This window comes from Rosa rugosa, chromosome 3 (genome assembly GCF_958449725.1).
Source record: "Rosa rugosa chromosome 3, drRosRugo1.1, whole genome shotgun sequence".
Lineage (NCBI taxonomy): Eukaryota > Viridiplantae > Streptophyta > Magnoliopsida > Rosales > Rosaceae > Rosa > Rosa rugosa.
In genome coordinates this window covers 33472020-33489173 of record NC_084822.1, presented here as the reverse complement: position 1 = coordinate 33489173, position 17154 = coordinate 33472020, and the positions used below count along the sequence as shown (strand labels likewise).

The window sequence follows — 17154 nt, the reverse complement described above, 5'->3', positions numbered from 1 at the left end:
TCATTGTTATATCTACATGGTTTTTGATGCTTTAAGTTCTGCTGAAACTGTCATAATCATGTTCAGCATTTTTTGTATGCTTGAGTTAGCTTTTTTGTTGTTTAATTTATCAGCTCAGTTTGCGAACTAGAAGTGGAGATTACTTGTATCTTGGAATAGTGATTGTGGTGGTCTTGTGTCTTGTCTGTGAAAACTATAAGTTGCACAATTGGAAGGCTGATAGAGTACTTGGTACTAATTATGTGAAGTTTTATACACGATCTGATCTTGCTCTTTGGATGCTATACATGCCTTTGCCAGAGAAGGAGAAGTGGATAACTTGCTTAAATGCATTGATAGTGGTGTTTAAGTTGATGCAAAGGGTTTGTTTCTTCCTATCCATCTTGTTTTTAGCTTCATTCAAATTCTTCTCAACGTACATTATCATCGTTCCTGATTCCACAAATATTGTTATACTACAAAGTCATATGTTCTCTGTTTCTGGGTTGTGAGAGAGTAAGGGAGCCTATGAACAAGGAGCTCGTTTCCTTGTTAAGCTAGAAATGAAGCTTAATGTCCATATTTAGTTGCCTAAAACCTTTGAGTAGCACTAGATACGGTACTGCAGAATTGTGAGCAATATTAGCTTTGAGAAGTTAATTCCTTTATTTAACTAATCTTAATCATGGTTTTCAGACCTAAAGTTATGCCTTGTCAAAAGTTTAACTATGCCTACGAAAGTCTGCTATTATTTTAATGTACAAGCTCATTTGCATGTTTGCCAATTTGGGTTTTTCACATATGGATTTAATACATCTTATTTCTATTTGTGACACATTCAAGGATTTCATTCAAAGGGCTACTTGTTGGACTGAAATGGATTTCTATTATGGAAAAGCTGATTTGTAAAACATTCTTGCCCCAAGTGTTTTGAGTCAAAATTGTAAAACAAAGTTTCTTATCTTCTCTTAAAGGGTCTTAGCAATTGGTTTACTGTTTTACTCTTGCTTTGAATATATAACTATAACCACTAGAAAAGCAGTTGATTGTTGTACAAGAATAATGTCTTCAATCTGTTCAAGTATTGTAGATTATTTTATTGGCCGGTTAATGCTAAATTTTTGTGTCTTGAAAGAAAACAGGTTTAAGCTAAAGCGCCATTTCTTGGCAGAATCCTATTACAGTTTGAACCTCAGAAGTCAGAGCTGCTTAGAGGGCTGTGGATAATGGGTTCTCAGCAGTTGATGCAGTTGTTAATTGACGGCTGTTCGGCTTGTGAGGAACTCAGATGTGATGGTACAGGTGAAAGCTTCAATCTTTGATTCACTTGAGTTGAGAAAAATGTCATTAGTTTTTCTGTACTCATGGGAATGATTTGATTAGTATTCAATGGTAAATAGTGAGTTTAGTTTTTTATCTATTGAATAGGTAGTCACTTTTTGTGTGTAGTAGAAGAGGAATTGTTGCTTCTCTAATTGGTAATGAGATTTATGATTCAGTTAGTTACCAACATTAGTTTTGGATGTTAGTCTTGGATGGAAACCAGGAGTACTTTTATTTCAGTGTTCTTTGTCTAGGCAGTGGAACATCAAATGGTATTGCATTTGTATAACAAACATGTGAATTCCTAATGGTGAAATCCTAGCTCATAACTTAGGTTTTATTCTTGTGTAGGTTGACCATTCGAGATGAGATCATCCCACGTGCCATTTCATGGTTTATGGGGGAGGCTGGACTGGAGGAGAATACCCAAATATCTGCACAGCACTCCAATTTCCTCAAGAATCTATCAAAAAAATGTCAGCGAGTGTGTTGGAAGTCTAAGATTGATCCAGGTACTATTCTCCCTTACTCTAAAACTAGAAATTGTGTCCGCGCTTTGCCGCAGAACATACTCTTATCAATGAATTGAAGTTAGTTTAGCTTAAGTGATTGGTGGAGATTGTTTAGGAGAGTAACATACTCTTATCAATGAATTATAGCAAGTTGTTTATTTATAGTATAACTGAAGTTAGTTTATTTAGTATAACTAAAGCAAGCAGAGGGTGGTAAATTTAGGAGAGTTGAGTGCTTCCAGATTTGAATTGAGTGCTTCTACCTTATCATTCAAGTAATTTCAGAATGTTGTATTCCTGTGAAGCTGTTATATATACTTATTCTGGTTGTGTTGTTAAGTTGAATTCAGAGTGGCTACATATTGGAACTATTGGCAATTGGAATGTGAGTTAGTGACTGAGGAAGCATGAAAAGGCAATCAGTCCTAATTCTGTTGTGATTGCTTGTCTTGCATGTTTTATAGTAGTGTGGTTTTATTTGCAGGGCCTTGGATTACAATAAGTTATGAAATATTTGGTTGCCAAATATGAAGAGCTAGGGTGTGAAGTGAAATGGATGGGCAAGCCTGATAAGGTGATCTAGTCACATTGGTCTGGTTACCGCTGTTAACTTCACTTCATGTGAACCTTTAGCTTAATACATATTTCTCTTGCACTTGACTACTAAGATGAATTTTGAGCAAGGCTACTTTTTGCTTTGAAGCAAAGTTTGGTGTAGAAATTTTGTAGACTGTTGCTCATATGTTTCTAGGCTATCCATTGTAAGTTTTGGGGTTTTCTTTTGTGACATATGTTCAATCATGAATTTGGAAAGAAAATTAATGGAAAGCCCCAATTTTTGGATGATTATGAAATGCATTTCTTTTCCTAGCAGCAGCTAGATGCAAACTTAGCTCGATCATCACGCTTGTCAAAATGAAGTGAAGTATATAAAAGCATAACAAAACAGTAATGCCAAGGAAAACGAAGTCACTTGAGAGATTAGAAATCAGTATCAAAATGAAAATCGATGTCTTATGATTATTAATGTATCGAGTTGTGTCCGCAGAATCGATGTACTCAAAACCAGTGCACATCGATTTTACAAAACAAAAGCGATGTCTACAATGAAACAACACATCGGTTCTAGAAAAAGAAAGCGATGTACATAAAACCATTGAACATCGTTTTGCTTAAATGAAAACGATGTGCTGTGTTAAATGAAACATCAGTCCTTAAAAAAAAACCGATGACGCCTAAAGATACAGACATCGTTCCTAAGAAAATAATGTGCCAAGCTACATGTAAAAATGCTCACGAACAAACAATACTCATGGCAACTGATGTCTACAAGTGTACTGGACATCGCTTCTGGAATAGAAATCGATGCAAATGTTCACGTATGTATTGTTCGACATATACTTTATTAAGCATAAAATGTGAAAATATGAAGAATTAGACATACCTAAAATACAAAAATATGATGATTATAACGATTATACATCGATTTGTTTTTTAGAATCGATGTTGGTTGTTGTCTGGGACATCGGTTGAAAACGCGCTTATACTGATGTCTATACTTTTCTCTACACCCACTAAGACATCGGTCGAAAATTAGTTTAACATCGGTCCAGAACCGATGTCTATGAACAAAATTCTAGTAGTGACTTATCTCAAAACCTTTCTAGACATCACACTCATTTTGGATGAGCCTATGTGAAGGAAAACAAAACCAATGGCATTTACTACAAAGTATATGACAATTGCCTATTACATCTCTTGGAAAAATAAAGACTTAAACAGAATTGGCGATCTATTGATCCCAGCCAAATTTGTAGTCTTCAACCCTTCACTCTAGATCATCTTCTTGATCTTCTTGTTCCACATAGTGAGCTTCTCTTGCTTCGCAATATGCTTTGTAGGCGGTGACAATTTCTTTACGAGCTCTACAAATGTATGCCCAATAACCGGATACTCCACATCGGGAACATACATCTCTTTGCTCAGACTCCATTGATTGAGGCGCTTTGAAAGCGTCATTTAGATAGCTCTTAGTGTTGGTGGCGCCACCAACATGGCCAGAGGCATTGCCTCCCTCTCTCTTTCCACGTTAACCTCTTCGGTCCCGTGTTCGCCTATTTTGGCAGTTACCTTCCCAAGTAGAGCGATTATATGGACTAGAACGTTCAGAAGTATCCCTAAGATTAGGGTTTCGCTCTTGGAGCTCTCTCTTAGGGGCGTGACTATAATTGGATTCCGGAATATGTTTCCACAGATCTCGAATTATAGTTCTTCACAAGGATGTTGTCATGTTTTTCAGCGACATTCATAGCTCCAATAAGCTCATGAAACCTTGTGATTCGTCCTGCAGTAACATCGATTCGATAGTTCTTAGCAACCATCAATGCAGAGACGGGGAAGGTAGAGAGAGTCTTCTCAATCAACATCGCATCTGTGATCTCTTTACCACAGAATTCCATTAAGGATTTAATGCGAAGTGCTTCCGAGTTGTAGTCAAGAACTGACTTGAAATCACAGAAGCGAAGGCTATGCCATCTCACTTAGGTCAGGAAGCAAGGAGTCATGGACGTTGTCAAATCTTTCTTCGAGTGAGACCCACAACCTTCTGGGGTCTTCTTCATTCATACACTTGTATTGGAGCGAATCATTCATATGACGAGTCATTAGGATGATGGCTTTCGCCTTATTTGCCTCTAAGGCTGCTCTATTTGCTTCCAAAGTTTGAGCTTGCTCAACAGTTAGCACGTCCTGGCTAGGCTCGAGAATCGTATCCAGGATTCCATCGGCCTTGAGATGCTGGCGGACATCATGAACCCACCTATGATATCCAGAGCCAGTTGTTCCCAATGGAGCAAAGTCCAATTTGTTCAGGTTATTTATCCTGAAAGAGAACAAGAAAAAAAGTTAGTTTCGGAGCGGAAAAAGCTACCACGAAAACATATAAAATTTCTTAGCGTAGTCGCTTCTAAGAAATTAGGAATTTCTGAGCGTAATCGCTTCCAAGAAATTCAATCCCAAGAGGTATTGGATTAGATCGAAACAATGATGTAAGTGGTCGATCATATATTCTCTACAAACTCTAAGTTTGGAGATCTCAACAAGCTCCAAGCTTGGAGTGAGCACGAACCCCCACAGTTCGGCTTAATTAGGTCTCCCCTATGATTAAGAAAGGGGGGTAGAAGAAGGGAGTTTGCAAGTCCCCAAAAAAACAGAAGAGAAAATGAATAAAAACAGGAACTTTTAATAAAAAATACCTCGAAATAGGTCGCCGGAAATTTTGGCTGGAAAAAGTCGCCGGAGGTCGTGCGTTGACCTGCTGACCGGAGTTGACCAGTGAGTTGATCGAGCTGACGTGGCAGTGGGTCCGTGGCTGACGTGGTATGGGGTCCAATGATGACATGGCAGTGGGTCCATGGATGACGTGGCAGTGGGTCCCGATGATGACGTGGCGGTGGATCCCATTAATGACGTGGGAGTGGGGTCCAGTGCTGATGTGGCTGTGTTGACGTGGAGGATGACGTGGCGGTGGGACAGGTGTGTCAGTGGGCCGGGTCAGGTTAGTGGGTTTCTGGGCTTTTCTTCTTTGGGCTGGGCTCCTTCTTTCTTCCTGGGCCAGGCTTTTTCTCCCCTTTTTTTTCCTTCTTTTCTTCTCTTTTCTGCTAGTTTTCCTGCTGTAAGGTTTAGCTGCCGGTTCAATCTCTTCTAGGCCGGTTTTTGGGTTGTTTCTTCCGGTTCCTGCATCGTTGATTGGAGGAGCTTCTTGTGAAGAAATTTGATAGAAATTGGAGGTCCGGAAGGTGGTGAACTGGTGGAATATTTGCTGCGGGTTGTATGGAGATTCTGGTGACCGATTCGGTAGGTTTCCGGCCGGTTCTGCCGCCGGTTCTCGATTCCTGGGGTCGAGGGCTTCAAGTTGTGTGGCGGAGGCAGAAAATGGTTCAAGGTTTTGTATTCGGATTTAAGGTTTTAGCTTCTTGAATCAGGGTTTGGCTATTTGTTTCAGGGTTAGGGCGTCGTGTTGATAACGTGTTTAAGAGAATTGCTGTGTGTTCTCATTGATAATAGGGGCCTCTTTATATAGAGGATTACAAGACATAGAATTAGAGTTGTACAAGGAAAGATAATCGTACAATTAATCGGATATCTATGAATTTCTCCGAGAATATCTCTAGTTTAAAACTCTATTACAACTAGGTCAAGTAACCTAGAGTTTGGGCTATACACAATTTGGATTTACTTAAACATGTCATTAGTTTACTACTTTATTTTTTGTCTAACATTTTGGCTGGTTAGTTTTCTCTTACTGTTCATATATCATTATACAGAACGTAAAGAATGGTAGATTGCCATGTTTTTTTGTCATTGATATAGTATTATAGTTGGATCCATACATCCATTGCTTAAATATTAAAGAAGAAAAAAAAAATGATTAAATACTCGTTACTCCTCATACTTTTCCCTGAAAAACAGTTTGGTCCCTCACCTTTTAAATTAAACTGAATAGTCCTTATTCTCTCTAATTCTCTTATAATAAGTCCAAAATGATCCGAAATGACTATTATGCCCCTCATTTTCTTTTTTTATTATTATTTTTATTTTTTTCTCTATTTTTAAAAAAATTTCTCCCTTTTTTTTTTAATACACTCTCTCTCCCCCTCTCTCTCTCTCTCTCTCTCTCTCTCTCTCTCTCTCTCCAATCTCGACAAGCTGCTCCTGAAATCGGCTCCACCCCAACCTCCCCAACTCGACTGGCAACCCGGGATTTCTCTCCCTCTCTCCTGGCCGCACGGTCTCTCTCTCTCTCCCTCAACCTCTCTTCTTCTTCTTCTCTTCCTCTGCCATCATCAAAGACCACCACTTCCGGCCACCATCACCAGTCGAATCCAAACTGAAACCCGAGCCAATCACGACCATACGTCGATCCCGGTCCCCATACGCACACCGCAAGCTCCAGCGCCACTGCTCCTCACCCTTCATCTTCTCCAGTGCTCCGATCATCATACCAGAACTCATCACTTCCTTCACTCAATTCCAACACCACGGCCGGTGGATCAATCACTCTTCCTCCATCTTTATTCTCCAAAACCTCCCTGAAATACTCACTGAAAACCCTACAATTTTCATCCAAAACCCTCTCGTAGCTGCTCTCCATCTCCTTCAGCCCCGCCGTCTGGTTCCCACTCATTTTCGACAGCGAATTCGACCCCGCCGGAAAAGCCACTGACATGTCGTTGATTGAAACGTCGTCGTTTTCGTAGCTGACATTTGGGGACAGCGACAACAGAATCTGCGATCGCCGGTGATTGTACCACTAGAGAACCAGGAGGAGGTGGATGAGGAAGAGCTCCTCGAACAGCACCGGAGCCAATTCCGTCTGGGCGAGCCCCGGCTCGGATCGGAAGATCTCGGGGATGCAGACGGCGGCGTCGATCGAGCGGCGGCAGAGGCCGTAGATGAGGGAGAGGAGGATGGCGGAGAGGGATTGGATTGCCTCCGCTTGGGGTAGAGAGAGAGTGTGGGGGGGGGGAGAGAGTATAAAAAAAGGGGAGAAAAATTTTAAAAATAGAGAAAATAATAAAAATAATAATAAAAAGAGAAAATGAGGGGCATAATAGTCATTTCAGATCATTTTGGACCTGTTATATGAGAATTAGAGAGAATAAGGACTATTCAGTTTAATTTAAAAGGCGAGGGACCAAACTGTTTTTCAGGGAAAAGTATGAGAAGTAACGAGTATTTAATCCAAAAAAAAAATTAACCTACCAAAAACATCATAAGGAATTGTAAAATCTAAACAAATACTAGTAAATCAATCAATTAGAATCAATCAGAGTCTATATAGAATTTAAACAATCCGTAGATTAAGTAAATCCATAGATTATAAAAAGTCAAACAAAATCTTTTAAAATCTGAATTGAATACACCCCTCTTAACTTTTGTTTAGGTATTCTGCTAGAGTAGAATTTTAGCCTAAAATTAACTAAATATTACATTTATTTTGAAATAAGTAGTCTGTTAAAGATGCCCTAATAGTATAGATAAAGAAAGTGGAGGCTAAATAGGGATTAGTCGATTAGAGAACCCCAAGTCAAGGATAAAAACCACAACTTTAATACCTGAACTTATAAGGAATAAGGATAGGCCTCAAGTCAGGGGAAAAAAAAAAAAATCTACCAACCCACCCTAGAAGGCACTTCAGCTTGCCATGGGCCTCACCACCATCCTAAACAAACAAAACCATAACTTAGCTGTCTCAGCACTCTAGCCAAGCCAACGTCAAAATAGCCAAAGCCACCCTTAGCTCGACTACATAGGCTCAAACACGACTTCAGCTAGTGCAAACTTGCAACAATATTGTCATCGTTGCCACTGGTCACTACATGGAAGTCACTCCTAAGTTAAAACATAGGCGGAATTTTGGTTTAAACTTGCAGTCACATGCTTATTATTTTATTTCTTTCATTGCTTATTGAGTGTAAGTTATTTTGCTTTTCGTCTTGTAGAACCTCAACAAGTTGAGCTAAAACATTACTTGCCTCAATACAAAGGCTACCTTGCCTTGTCTTTCAAAAACTCATACCTATCTCCCATCATTCAAGAACGCACAATTCATTCATGTACTCTATTGACATTGTAAGCTCTTTAGTTTTCACCTTATAACGCCTTGGTGATTTATGCTCAAACATTACTTGCCTCAACACCTTGTTCTTGTAAAGCCCAAACCCATACCGGTGGACCTAGAAAGCACAATCTAGCTTTGCTTCAACTTTAAATTATAAAATAATATTACCATCTATTTATTTTCCAAACCATTTTACTCATCTTATCTCTCCAATTTCAATCCAACACACTGTTTCTTCCTGTCTTTATTTTCAAAAACCCAATTTTTATTTTTCAAAAATAACAATAATAATAGAGCAAGCATCTTTTCCTAATTGAACACTATATAGAGCGTGACGAATATACCCCCTACGCCGCTTGTAGCTCTTCCGCCCTCTCCTGCATTATATTACAAGACAAACCAATATACCTCTGCGACTTCCCTCCGTCTCAAAGAACCAAACTTTCTTCTTCTTCTTCCTTCACCTACCGCACCTTCTCCATCTCCATCTCTTCCAACTCCTTCAGGTAATCTTCACACACCCTCTAATCCTCTGTTTACATATCGCTTCAAAGCTCACAACTTTTTTTTCGATCAATCGATTCCCTTATTGCTGTTTGATTCTATCTTTCAATTGGGTTGCATTCAAAATTAAGATCAAATATGTAATCTGATTGAGACGCTACACCGATTTGTGCTAATGTATTTTTTTTTTTTTTTTTTTTTTTTTTTTTTTTTTTTAAGATTCTCCTGTTGAAATTTGAATTCTTTGGCTCTTCTGCTGAATGTGAGCTGCTCTAGGTTTCCTTTTGTTGAAATATTCAATTCGTTTTTGTCTATCTAACACCGCCCGATTCGATAAGACCATTCCTCTGCTCATTGCGTTTGTGAAATTTTTCTGGGAATTTTGAGGTTAACCTTAGTTGATTCTAATATGGACTCCTATTTAGGTTGCATGAATATCATGTATTTACATGTTTTCCTTGAGAAAAGAAAGGGTCGGAAGTTTTAGGTGCATTTGAATTATTATTATTTATTTTTTTCGATTAAGGAAGTGGATGATGAATTCACAAACAGTACAGTTTGCTGGTTAAGTAATCCGTAGAACTCTATATCTGCCCAAATGCTTTATGAGAAGAGAAACCATTTGAATTCGAGATATATAAGTAAGAAAGATGAATTTGAGAAGGTGTTTCAATTTTTCTTAGGAATCTCATTACTTTGTTACGTATTGTCTTTTGGTTTTATTAGGATTTTGGTTTGACAATGCCACGTTTATTGTGTGTTCTTAGATTTTGGTATGGGAAGCAAGCAGCATGACAGTGTTTTTAAAGACGATGAACCTACTACTGTAGACCATGATAATAGTTCTTTGATCCAGGTCGAGTCTTCAACTGATTCAAATGTGAATAATGAATTTAAAAAGTTGAGTGAGGTTGTCGGTGGCATGAATAATACTCCATACATTTATAGACAAGATGTTGTGAGGAGCAAGAATGGTATGATTGGGGTTGTGACTGAAGTTGCTGGTGATTTGGATTCTGATAGTGGCATGTCTGATGATGAGGATGAGGATGAGGATGAAGAAGATGACGACGATGACGACGACCACAACAGTGAGAATCATGAAAATGACAAAGATGGTGGTGATGACTGTAATACTAATGAAAATGGTGACAAGAACCAGAATGGTGGTAATGATAAGACTGGTCCTCTTCCTGCGGACCAGGTTCGAGTGCTTTGGATAGATGAAACTGAGTCAACCCAGAATATCATTGATTTAACAGTTGTTGATCGAGGATTCTTGCATGGAGATTTTGTTGCTGCTGCTTCTGAGCCAACCGGGCAAGTTGGTGTCGTGGTGGATGTCAATATCTCTGTTGATCTGAAAGCTCCTGATGGGTCCATCATAAAAGATGTGTCATCCAATGACTTAAAACGTGTGAGGGAGTTCACTGTTGGTGATTATGTGGTCCTTGGTACCTGGCTGGGTAGAATTGAGGATGTTTTTGATAATGTGACGGTGATGATTGATGATGGTTCCCTATGTAGAATTTTGAGAGCAGATCCGATGGATCTTAAACCACTTTCCAAAAATATGCTTGAAGATGTGCATTTCCCTTATTACCCAGGCCAGCGTGTGAAGGCAAGGTCATCATCGGTTTTCAAGAATTCTTTGTGGCTATCCGGCTCATGGAAGGCTAATCGTCTGGAAGGTACTGTTACTAAAGTTACAGTGGGATCAGTGTTTATTTATTGGATAGCTTCTGCTGGCTGTGGCCCAGATTCTTCTACTGCCCCTGCTAAAGAGCAGGTCCCCAGGAAGTTGAAACTATTGTCTTGTTTCACACATGCAAATTGGCAGTTGGGCGACTGGTGTCTCTTTCCATCATCAGGGTCGTCATCTTCCACTGCCGTAGATAAGGGTTCAAAATTAGAACTTCATCAATTAGATTCTACTCAAATGGGTAATGTGTGTGATTTGGAAGAGAGTTCACTAGAAGAACCAAATGGAAATAGTGCATCCATGGATACTGACCCGGTGTCTGTATTAGATGGAAACAATGGAAATGCTGGAAGTAATACTTCTATTGAATCTACTTCCAGCGGTAGTTCATTGTCAGTCATAAAGGTGCCTGTTTCTCTTCATCGCAAAAAGCTGCGTAAACCTGTGGTTAAAAGAGACAAGAAGGCACGAAAGGAGGAAAATTTTGAAAGATCTTTTTTGATTGCCAATACCAGGACAACAGTTGATGTGGCATGGCAGGATGGTTCAACAGAACGGAAGCTGGCTTCAACCAATTTAATTCCTCTTGATAGTCCTGGTGATCATGAATTTGTTGCTGAACAATATGTGGTGGAGAAGGCATCTGATGATGGTGACAATGCTTTTGAAGCTAGGCGTGTTGGACTCGTGAAAAGCGTCAATGCCAAGGAGCGAACAGCTTGTGTACAGTGGTTGAAGGCAGTTTCCAGAGCTGAAGATCCTAGAGAGTTTGACAAGGAGGAAGTTGTTAGTGTATATGAGCTTGAGGGTCACCCAGATTATGATTACTGTTATGGGGATGTTGTTGTCAGATTGTTGCCAGTTTCTGCACAAACTGCTTCGGTATCGGACTTAATTGAGGAGCCAAAGCAGCAAAATCAACCAAGTGAGCTTACATCAGAAGTTTTTGATGAAGCTTCTTCTGTTGATAAATCTTGTATGGATTTCTCAGATCTTTCTTGGGTTGGGAATATAACTGGTCTTAAGAATGGTGATATTGAAGTTACATGGGCTGACGGGATGGTTTCTACGGTATGTTTGTTGCCTAATCTCAACTTAGCACTATTGCTCTTCCCTATGATTTATTGTTAGTCTTAAATCTAAAACTGTGCGTCAGTAATTTGAAGTTATTAAATTGATATCATCTGTACTATATACTCTTACCTCTCCTAGGCTCACTTAAAATTTAAAAGGCTACATGCCTACATGTTTTTTGTTTTTTGTTTTTAATGATACTGGGGAGTGGTTATTCAAACTCTGGAGGATAAGTGCTCTTTAAATACTACTTGGTATGTGTGATGTGATAAACATTCTGCTCAATGGAGTATGAGAGAAAAACTCACTTGAATGGTTTGATCAGCCAGTTGACATATGGTCGGTCAAATAAAATCAGGGTTTTATAGTCTTTTTGGCTTGAATTATTATTTGAGATTTCTAAATGTTGTTTTTCTTTGTCCAATGTGCTCAACCAAGATTTGTGGTATAAGGATGACCAAATTTTGTATTTTATTTTTTATTATTACTTGTGAACGGACATTTTAATGCTGAACTCTGAACTTTAATATAATGGAAGAGTTGCAAGCCCTGTTGATGCAATTACTTGATCCTTTGATATGTTACTAGGTTGGACCTCAAGCAATTTATGTTGTTGGTCGAGCTGATGATGATGACTCAATTGCTGGGAGCGAGGTTAGTGATGCTGCTAGTTGGGAAACAGTTGATGATGAGGAGGTGCATGCCCTATTTCCCCTCGAGAGTATAACAGAGGTATATTACTGTCTGAAAGAGTAGTATGTTTCACTAAATTTATACAGTATGACAAAAAAAAAAAAACCTTGTTTATGTACCAGAAAAATTAATAGGTTTTGAGTTCAGCTTTAGATAGGATGCCTTGTTTAAGCATTTTACCATAGTATACGGATGACATATTTTAACTTGTTTTATACCTTTTGGTCACAGTTGCTCCCTTGAAATACATGGGTATATTAGATAGCTAAACGATATTCATCTGAATCATCTCTGTTTTCCTTTAGAGCATTAATAGACAGGCTGGGTGTTTGGATATGTCATAATATGATTAATATCATATGAGAGAGTACCTCTTTTATTTATCTTGGAGGTCTCACCAAAAATGGTTGATTTTTTTTCCCCGTTCTAGGGACCTTGAAATTGTTCTATTTGATTTATTTTGTTGACATGATGAGCAAGTGTTTCATGTTCAGGAAGTGGAGATACAGAGTGCCTTTAACATGAATTCTGAAGCAGAGGTGGGTGGAGAAGATAATTCTGGAAGGAACCCTGCATTGTCTGTTCCCTTGGCTGCACTTCGCTTTGTTACCAGACTGGCAAGTGGAATATTTGCTCGGGGACAAAAGAACTTGGATCCAATTTTAGATACTAAAGGTGAAGGTGATTTTGAGCCTCGGGAAGTTGAAATTTTTCAGGGAGATCATTGTGAAGATTCCAGCTCTCAGAAATCTATAGTTGTTGATAGTAGTGTGGAGACCAATCATAAAAATGAAGAGCATGTTTCCTCGGAGACAACAAAAATATTGGATGCAGCAGAAATCTTGTGCAACTTAAGGGCTGAAGGATTGGATGCTAAAGAATGTAGCAAGGGTGATGTTTGCAGTTTCAAACGCTTTGATATAGTCAAAGATCCTTTGGACCATCATTATCTTGGTGCGGCAGGGCAGGTATCTTATTTTAATTCAGTTTCAGTTTCAATCCATTCGATTAATGGCATTGTAACAATCAGGGTAAGACTGCCACTTTATTCTTGGAGGATTGCTCTTTGTACATGCATAAACTTACTATAAATTAGCTATTAACTTACAATAAGGTACAAGCAAAATATGTAGGAGATTTTGATCTAATAAAACAGTCCTTTCTATTTTCAACTTCTCTTTTCCTGTTACATTTTTGAGAGGACAATTTGAACATTGAAGAGCAATGAACTTGAAGTCGTTATCTCATTTTCCATCATTTTTTTTGGCCTGGTTAATAGTGTTGGAATTTTTATCATGTTAAGTATAACTACTTCTCTAAATAATGATGGCTTTATGTGGTTGTTGACTTATAAGACTAGGATGACTTCTCTAAATCCTACCTTGCATCATTACAGAATAGCAGTGGTAAGAAGTGGTTCAAGAAGATTCAGCAAGATTGGGGCATCCTTCAAAATAACCTGCCTGGTAAACATTCCTTATTTATTTTTTATGATCAATTTTTGTCCCGTTGTAGCGACTGTTTGTTTTAACAGTGTAATCTAAACAGATGGCATCTACGTACGCGTTTATGAAGATCGAATGGATCTCTTGAGGGCAGTTATAGTTGGGGCTTATGGGACACCTTACCAAGATGGCCTCTTCTTTTTCGATTTTCATCTCCCTCCGGAGTACCCTGATGTCCCTCCGGTTAGACCTTCTATCTAAATTTTATGATCCAGTATTTTTTTATGCTAAGTTTGTTTTTTTAACTATGAAGCTATAGTTAGTGTGTGTGTGTGTATTTTTTTTCAAACAATAAAAAATAGTAATTAGCTAAGTGACAGTTTCTTTGGAATTGAAGAAAAGAAATTGTTTTTGTGTCTTTCTGACTGAATTTGTGATTTTGCAGTCAGCATATTATCATTCTGGTGGCTGGCGGATAAATCCAAATCTATACGAAGAAGGCAAAGTCTGTCTTAGTCTGTTAAATACTTGGACTGGCAGAGGAAATGAAGTTTGGGATCCAAAGTCTTCTAGCATCCTTCAAGTTCTAGTTTCACTCCAGGGATTGGTGCTAAATTCTAAGCCCTATTTCAACGAAGCTGGCTATGATAAGCAAATTGGAACAGCTGAAGGGGAGAAAAATTCGTTGTCCTACAATGAGAATACTTTCTTGCTGAATTGCAAGACGATAATGTCTCTTATGCGGAGGCCTCCCAAGGTGATGATCATGTTATAACGTTCAATTTTTTTTCGCATTCATTCATTTTTATGTTGCATATATTCTGGTTACAAATTTTATCTCTGTTTCATTTAGATTTTCTTTTTTGATACGCTTCCTATCCTAGGAGGTCCTTTATTAGTTGAATAAAACTCAATCAGTTGCTGAAATCTATTCCAGATGGTCATAATTTTTCTATTCAGTTAGAGCTTTTTTCATGTCCGGCTCTGGGTCCCAGTCACCTAATTATACATCTACCATATTTGTCATAAGTGAAATAGATTGACTAATTGAGTGTTGTCTTATTGAGGACCCATTTCATTACATGTTCAGGAGAAAAGTGAACTATATCCATTATGATGTTACCAACTAAACCATGTAAACAAAAAACTGTACTGCTGAAACTTCACCATTTATCATATGATAAATGTGTGGCAAGTTTATATATAAAGTCCCACTGGCTGCTTTAGTAAAATTTTGATTAGTTTATTTAATGTTCTCATATTGATTGCATGTATAGGACTTTGAAGAGCTTGTTCAAGACCATTTCAGGAGGCGTGGTTATTATATCCTCAAGGCTTGCGATGCATATATGAAAGGCTACTTGATAGGTTCGCTCACTAAAGATGCCTCTGTTAGTGATAGCAGTGATGCAAATTCGACCTCTGTTGGTTTCAAGTTGATGTTAGCTAAGATTGTGCCAAAGCTGTTCTTGGCTTTGAGTGAGGTTGGAGCCGATTGTCATGAATTTAAGCATCTGCAACAGTCATAGTATAAATTGGATTGTTGGAACTTGGAAGATGCAATTGCCAAGATCTCTGTGTCAGTGGCTCCAAGGTCAGTCATTTCTGTTTGTCAATCTAAGATACTTCAATTTAAGGGCTTTTCACATTCTATTAGATATCATTTTTGTAACGGGTCAAACAGAAATGGAAGGCCTCTGTCAAATTTAGGAAGTGGGAGTGTCTGGAGCGAAGTTGCCAGCTCTCCCGTTGTGTCCATATACAATAGCTTTCCTGCTAGAAGCAGATTGGGAATGAATTCATCCTTTTGCATCCAGCGGCTAGCTAATGTTGTTGACATCTCTTGTGGTTTAGGTTTGGGCAGGCTTTCTGGGATTGGGAAAGCACTCAGTTTTGCTTGTACTGTTTGTTTGCTGATTATTGAATTAAATTGATTCAATCTACTTGGATATCTGTAAGAGATATCATATCAAGTGATGACTCATGATTAACTTCATTATCTGTTTGGGACACATACAAAAGCGATTACCTGTTCTGAACTCTGCTATCATTTATATTCCTTGTGTGGTTTGAATACTCAGTAGCTTAAAAATAGGAGCATCGACAGAGCTTTTGTTGAGATCTAATTCAGTCTATCTCATAAAAAATAGGGTAAATTCTTTCTATGGTACCTGAGGTATGGCCAATTGAACACTTTGGTACCTAGTCTTCAAAAGAGGACAATTTGATACGTGAACTTATTCTCCGTTTGACACTTTGGTACTTCTATTAGTTTTTCAGTTAAATGTAAGGGTAAAATTGACATTTAGAATATATGTACAAAAACAAAATAAAAAACATGAGTTTTGTGGGTTGATAACCGTTCTTTATCATTTTATGGGTATGAAATAATGCTTATGGGTTATGTTAAAAGTGAAATAATCGAATTTTATGTTTAAAAAACATAGTAATCATGATTTGAACACCCACGAGACTACTCCACTGAACTATATCTAATCCACCGAAAGTAGTCTCTTGAGTGTTAAAATCATTACGACTAAATTTTTTAAATATAAAATTCAATTATGTCATCTTTAACATAACTCAAAAGCATTAATTCATGTTCATTTTCTCCCAAATGACCTAAAAAATGATGAAGACCCAGAGCTATACCTCAATTTTATCGATGGTACCTGAACTTCAATTTTGATCACAACCAGTACCCGAACTTTTCGATGATTTCATTTTAAATGGAACCTAGAGCCACCTTCGGTCACTATTCCAACTAAAAACGGCATGTGAGGTGATCATAGTGATGATCTTTGGTGATTTCAAGGGCTACGATTATAGTGATGATCTTTTTGGTAATAGACTTGCCTTGAACTTGTTTTTTTTTATATATTTGATTTGCCTTTTTTGGCCGGAATAGTGACCGAAGGTGGCTCGGTACCATTTAAAATGAAATCGAAAAGTTCGGGTACTGGTTGTGATCAAAATTGAAGTTCAGGTATCATCGATAAAATAGAGTATAACTTCAGGTACCATTTGTGATAATAACTCATGATGGTTATCAACCCACAAAACTCATGTTTGTTTTTTTTTTTTTTATACATATATTCTAAATGTCAATTTTAACCATACATTTAACTGAAAAGATTAACAAAAATATCAAACTGTCAAACGGAACTTAAGTTCAGGTATCAAATTGTCCTCTTTTGAAGACTAGGTACCAAAGTGTCCAATTTGCCATACCTCAGATACCATAGAAGAAATTTACCCTAAAAAATAATCCAATATACGGAACTGGCCAGGCAAGGTTGC

The 17154-nt window shown here is 38.1% G+C and overlaps 1 protein-coding gene across 2 annotated transcripts; it reads left to right on the top strand.

Annotated features, from left to right (window-relative positions):
- The first annotated feature begins 8783 nt into the window (after window positions 1-8783).
- On the top strand, window positions 8784-15850 carry LOC133736181 (probable ubiquitin-conjugating enzyme E2 23). Of its 2 annotated transcripts, XR_009859448.1 has the most exons (9): window positions 8784-8942; window positions 9708-11713; window positions 12305-12448; window positions 12904-13377; window positions 13806-13875; window positions 13958-14097; window positions 14300-14611; window positions 15132-15448; window positions 15709-15850. XR_009859448.1 is itself a non-coding variant. In XM_062163624.1 (8 exons), the coding sequence occupies exons 2-8, from the start codon at window positions 9716-9718 to the stop codon at window positions 15381-15383; spliced, it is 3390 nt and encodes a 1129-aa protein (XP_062019608.1). In that variant the 5' UTR covers window positions 8784-8942; window positions 9708-9715; the 3' UTR covers window positions 15384-15850. The 2 variants fall into 2 exon arrangements, 1 of the variants encoding a protein (XP_062019608.1); XM_062163624.1 differs by having other exon boundaries at window positions 15132-15850.
- Window positions 15851-17154: the final 1304 nt, after the last annotated feature.

Excerpts from the sequence above, each read along its gene's own strand:
- LOC133736181 (XM_062163624.1), top strand. The coding sequence starts at position 9,716 with ATGGGAAGCAAGCAGCATGACAGTGTTTTTAAAGACGATGAACCTACT. Across the intron at positions 13,876-13,957 it reads CCTTCAAAATAACCTGCCTG|ATGGCATCTACGTACGCGTT; the intron begins GTAAACATTCCT and ends TAATCTAAACAG. Across the intron at positions 14,612-15,131 it reads TTATGCGGAGGCCTCCCAAG|GACTTTGAAGAGCTTGTTCA; the intron begins GTGATGATCATG and ends TTGCATGTATAG.